Here is a 4,338-nt window from a genome sequence, read left to right on the forward strand (position 1 = left end):
GCGCATATATCCAGAGCCTGCCTCATCAAAGGGTCTACAATAACCATCAGAAGACAGAACCCCTGAAAAAAATTGATCCTATAATAAACCAAATTCTTCCAGTTTTAATTTTATTGTTGCATGCAGAAATATGCGATAAGCATTGATAGATAGATTTATTTAATTTCAGCTATACAAAGCCATGAAATGGACTTGGTTTACAATATACCTTAAACACACTCATACCAACTTTTTTAACCTAACGCGTGACATTGTTAATTCCTTATTCCGTACTTTTTATTTTCTTTTAGAAAAACCATCCTTTAATTAAACCCCAACACACCTAAGCCTATTATTTACACGTTAAACTCACAACCTAAACTCAGAAATACTTGACTTAGTCCGCTTCGGCAGTATCAAGCCAAGAAACGGACATTATACACCTATACACAAACACATACCTTTTAACCGCAACGCGCAACAACTAATATTCCCTATATTTCCTTAAATTCTTCCCAAATCTCCTTTAGACGCATATCTCTCTTTGTTTCTAAAATAACCTTCCTTACATCCTACTTTTTCTTTATCCCTACCTTTACCTTAATATTACAACTATTTCCTGTTTTTCAACCATATCTTAATATATTAATAATTCTTTACCTTTACCTTCAAATATTGACGCAACTCTCTCATCTTACAATACATATAATAAACTTATGACTAATAACAAATCTCTTGCTATCTAACTAATGCTATCCTATATCCCCAGTCCTTCCGAACTCATCACACCTCCCTATATATGCCCTTGCCTCCTCTTTTTTCTTCTTCCAATAGCATCACTTCCGTGCTCTCGAATCGCTCCGTTCCTCTTCATTATTTGCCAAAATCCTCTACACTGCTTCTTATTTGGTCCTAGTAAATTTCCTCCCAGCTCTTCTTCTCTCGTTCTCACCGAAGCAACATATATTTCCTCCTCGCACGTTCGTTCTCTAGTTATCTTCTCATGCCTCCTATCTACCGTTGCATAATTAATATACCTGGATTCGCCTCCGTGCCATTCAGAGATTCTAATATTTCCAGAAAACTGCTGCATCCTTTAAACAAGCCTTGCGTGTCCACCTTCTTTTACCTTTCCTTTCCTACAACGCAGACAGGTTTCGCCAGTCCTTGTTCCAGGAATACGCCAGGAATACGCTTTCCTATACCTTTCTTCTTTTCATGACATCTCTTCTTTATCGTAGGCTTAACCTTTCCTCAGCTATGCTTATCTTCTTTTACTTTCCATTTCCTGGAACGCCTCTAGGCCCGCCCATCCTTGTGTTCTAGCTTTATTTCACCTTTCTTCTTTCCAACTCCATTGACACGGAACTCGAGAGATTTTCTTCCTTCTTCGATAATCCTCTTCACATTTAATCCTCCCTTTTTTCGTATAGCCTCTTCTATAACAGCACTTCTTTCACCTGCCTCTTGTCCTCTCCTCTGTTTTCTATCCTTTACCTCTTTTCCTTTTCTTATTCTTGTCCAATATTTCCTGTCCCAAACTAAGATTCACATGTGTTCTGAGTTCAGAGTTCAACCTGTCATCTTTTTAACTATCTACTTAACCTATACTTAATTCACGACCGAAGGCTCCTTAGCTAATCATTCACCATACAATCATCTTTACAATCGATCGAAACCTTCCCTACTTTACCTACATACCTTTCCCGCCTATACCGCCCAACCGACTCGTCACCATAACCTCATCCTACCACGGTCTCTAAATACTTTTATATAACTTTTCTCTACTTGCGTCCAACTATCTCCCTTCATTCTCATCGCATCCCCTGCTTACACCCTATCTTTCCAATATTCCTACTTGCCCCATACTAATCTTTAAACCCAGAAACAAAGCTAAAATCACACAACGCACTTTCACCGCTACCATTCACACACGCTCCCTCTAACCAAGTCCATATGCGATAAGCATTGGTAAAATAAACATTACGGGCAAAGTAAATTTTATTCATATTTTTATTTTACTTAAGGACGCGAATATAAACATGTATATTTTTCAGTTGTAGAAATACATTACGATATTCACATTAATTATTTTAATTTTGCATCATTAATTAAAACGGAAATATCAGTAATTTAAATACTTTTACTTTGATAAATAAAATTAGACAAATATATAAATATATATTGTCAGTATATTATAAAGTAAGTACAGTATTATTCAAGTATATACCAAGGCGATAAAATCCAAAATTTATGTAAGGATGGAGGCATAGATTGGCGGTAGCAACAATAGCGGCGTCACAGTTTCCAGATCGGATCATATTGTAAGCCTCTGTCATGACAAAATGGCTTGAGCTACATGCACTATCAAGATTAAATGATGGTCCAGTAGTGCCGAGCCAGTAAGAAATTCTGTTTGCCACAAAAGATCTATTGCACCAATATGATATTCCACTGAACTAATTACAACACATAAATTTTTTTTAATGCTTGAAATATTAGAATGTATAATATTAGAATACTATTAATAAGTTGTATCTTTATTTTTTAGACTATTTGTAACTATTTATAAATTGTACAAATTTTTATTTTACGTATTAAGAAGATAGATTTCCAAATTTTTAACAAGAATTTTATAGTTACGGTTCTTTTATGTACTTTTTTATTAACATTATATAAATTAATTAGATTATTGAATATATCATACATCGGATTTGAAATAGATAGAATAGCTTTGTGTATCAGCGCAAATTCCTGTAAAAACACCCGTTCTTGTTCCCTGTAACTCTTTAGGATTGACTCCTGCATCGATAACTGCTTCGTAAGTATGCTCTAGTATCATTCTCGCCATAGGATCCATTACATGAGCTTCCGTAGCGGGTATATTAAAAAATTCTGGATCGAATTTCTCTACATTGTTGATCTTACCGATTCGATGAGGCATGTTGTACACTGGAAAAAAAATACTTAGATCCAAGAAAATATTTTTTTACATAGTACCAATTACCAATGACTTATTTACTTATTGTTAATATAATCATATATTTATTTAGAATTAGATATCTTTACTTAAATTTAACTTTACTTAAATAAAACCAAAAATATATAATTCTAAATAAATATGTAATTATATTAAGTAAATAAGCCATTTTGGTACTATGTAAAAAAATATTTTCTTGGATCTAAGTATTTTTTTTCAGTGTAGCCTATATAAATAGAATTATTTTCTATGATTATATAATGTTATATTGCTTTCTCATGTTATTATTGCCTCTTTTCCGCGATGCCGATTATAGTTATCTCGATTGATTGCCGTCGCGCCGTGGCTTGCTTCATCTCGTGAAGGACTATCATCGCGGAGTGTGAACGTTTTGACAGTTTGAACGTTAGCGTAATGTCGTGTGAGTATAATAGTGTGACGTAGTAAAAATTAAGTAATAGTAGTAAAAAGTTAAATTATAATAAATTATAATAAAAAGTATAAAATTTAAAAAGCTAAATAGCGCGCGTCTGTGAACGGTCGTCATCGAAAAATTTCAGATAAGTTTCAGGTAAATTCTATATAATGTTTTTATTATAATTTTTAATATTATTTTTAATTCCTTTTATTTCAGTTATTAACGGTTTTCATGAATGTTGCTAACGATATGTTTTATGTACCAATGTTTTGTGCATACAACGATAGTGAATAGGTTACTACGTATATATAAGATACTACGTATGTATAAGATACTACGTATAAGATACGTATATACAAAGAGAAAAATATTTAATATATGCATGGCCGACAATCTTGAAATTTAAGATAACGTTGAGAATTATTGAAAAGAGACAATAGCATATTATACGTACGTATAATGCGCTCAGTGTAGATAGTGCGTTCAGGACACGTATTATATGGAACTTTTCGGAATAAATTCCGATCGGAATTATTCCGTGTTCTCTAGAAAAGACAATAGAAATGTAAGAAATAACTGAACAATTCCGATCGGAATTTATTCTGAAAAGTTTCATAATACGTGCTCAGTTCGCAAATTGAAAAAAGTAAAAAAAGACAGAGGAAGAAAGAGAAGAAGACAGAGAGAAAAAGTGAGAGATAAAAGAGAGAGGTAAGCCTTAAAATAATAATTAAACTTATATTAGGCGTAACTCGTTTACGATAAAGATGCGTGTTCGTCCGTAATTTTTTTATTCTTTGTGATTAGATGTTTTGTGTACAAAGTTAAAGATAATAAACAAGAAGAAAAGAAGGAGACGGAGAAAAAGAGAAACAAAAAAAGAAAAAGAAAAAGAAAAAGAGAAAGAGAAAGAGGAGAGAGAGAGAGAGAGAGAGAGAGAGAGAGAGAGAGAGAGAGAGAG

At 33.2% G+C, this 4,338-nt stretch overlaps 1 protein-coding gene across 1 annotated transcript; it reads right to left on the reverse strand.

The window, feature by feature from the left end:
- Window positions 1-6: 6 nt before the first annotated feature.
- LOC112462295 (fatty acid synthase-like) lies at window positions 7-2,983 on the reverse strand (the record flags this gene model as incomplete). Its single annotated transcript, XM_025027996.1, has 3 exons — window positions 2,687-2,983; window positions 2,210-2,438; window positions 7-62 (listed from the first exon to the last, which is right to left on the reverse strand). Coding segments are annotated over exons 1-3 (522 nt in total), but the record flags the coding sequence as incomplete, so codon positions are not given.
- Between the last annotated feature and the right edge of the window lie 1,355 nt (window positions 2,984-4,338).

The sequence above is a fragment of the Temnothorax curvispinosus genome, unplaced genomic scaffold (assembly GCF_003070985.1).
Source record: "Temnothorax curvispinosus isolate PA1 unplaced genomic scaffold, ASM307098v1 QBEX01012198.1, whole genome shotgun sequence".
Taxonomy (NCBI): Eukaryota; Metazoa; Arthropoda; class Insecta; order Hymenoptera; family Formicidae; genus Temnothorax; species Temnothorax curvispinosus.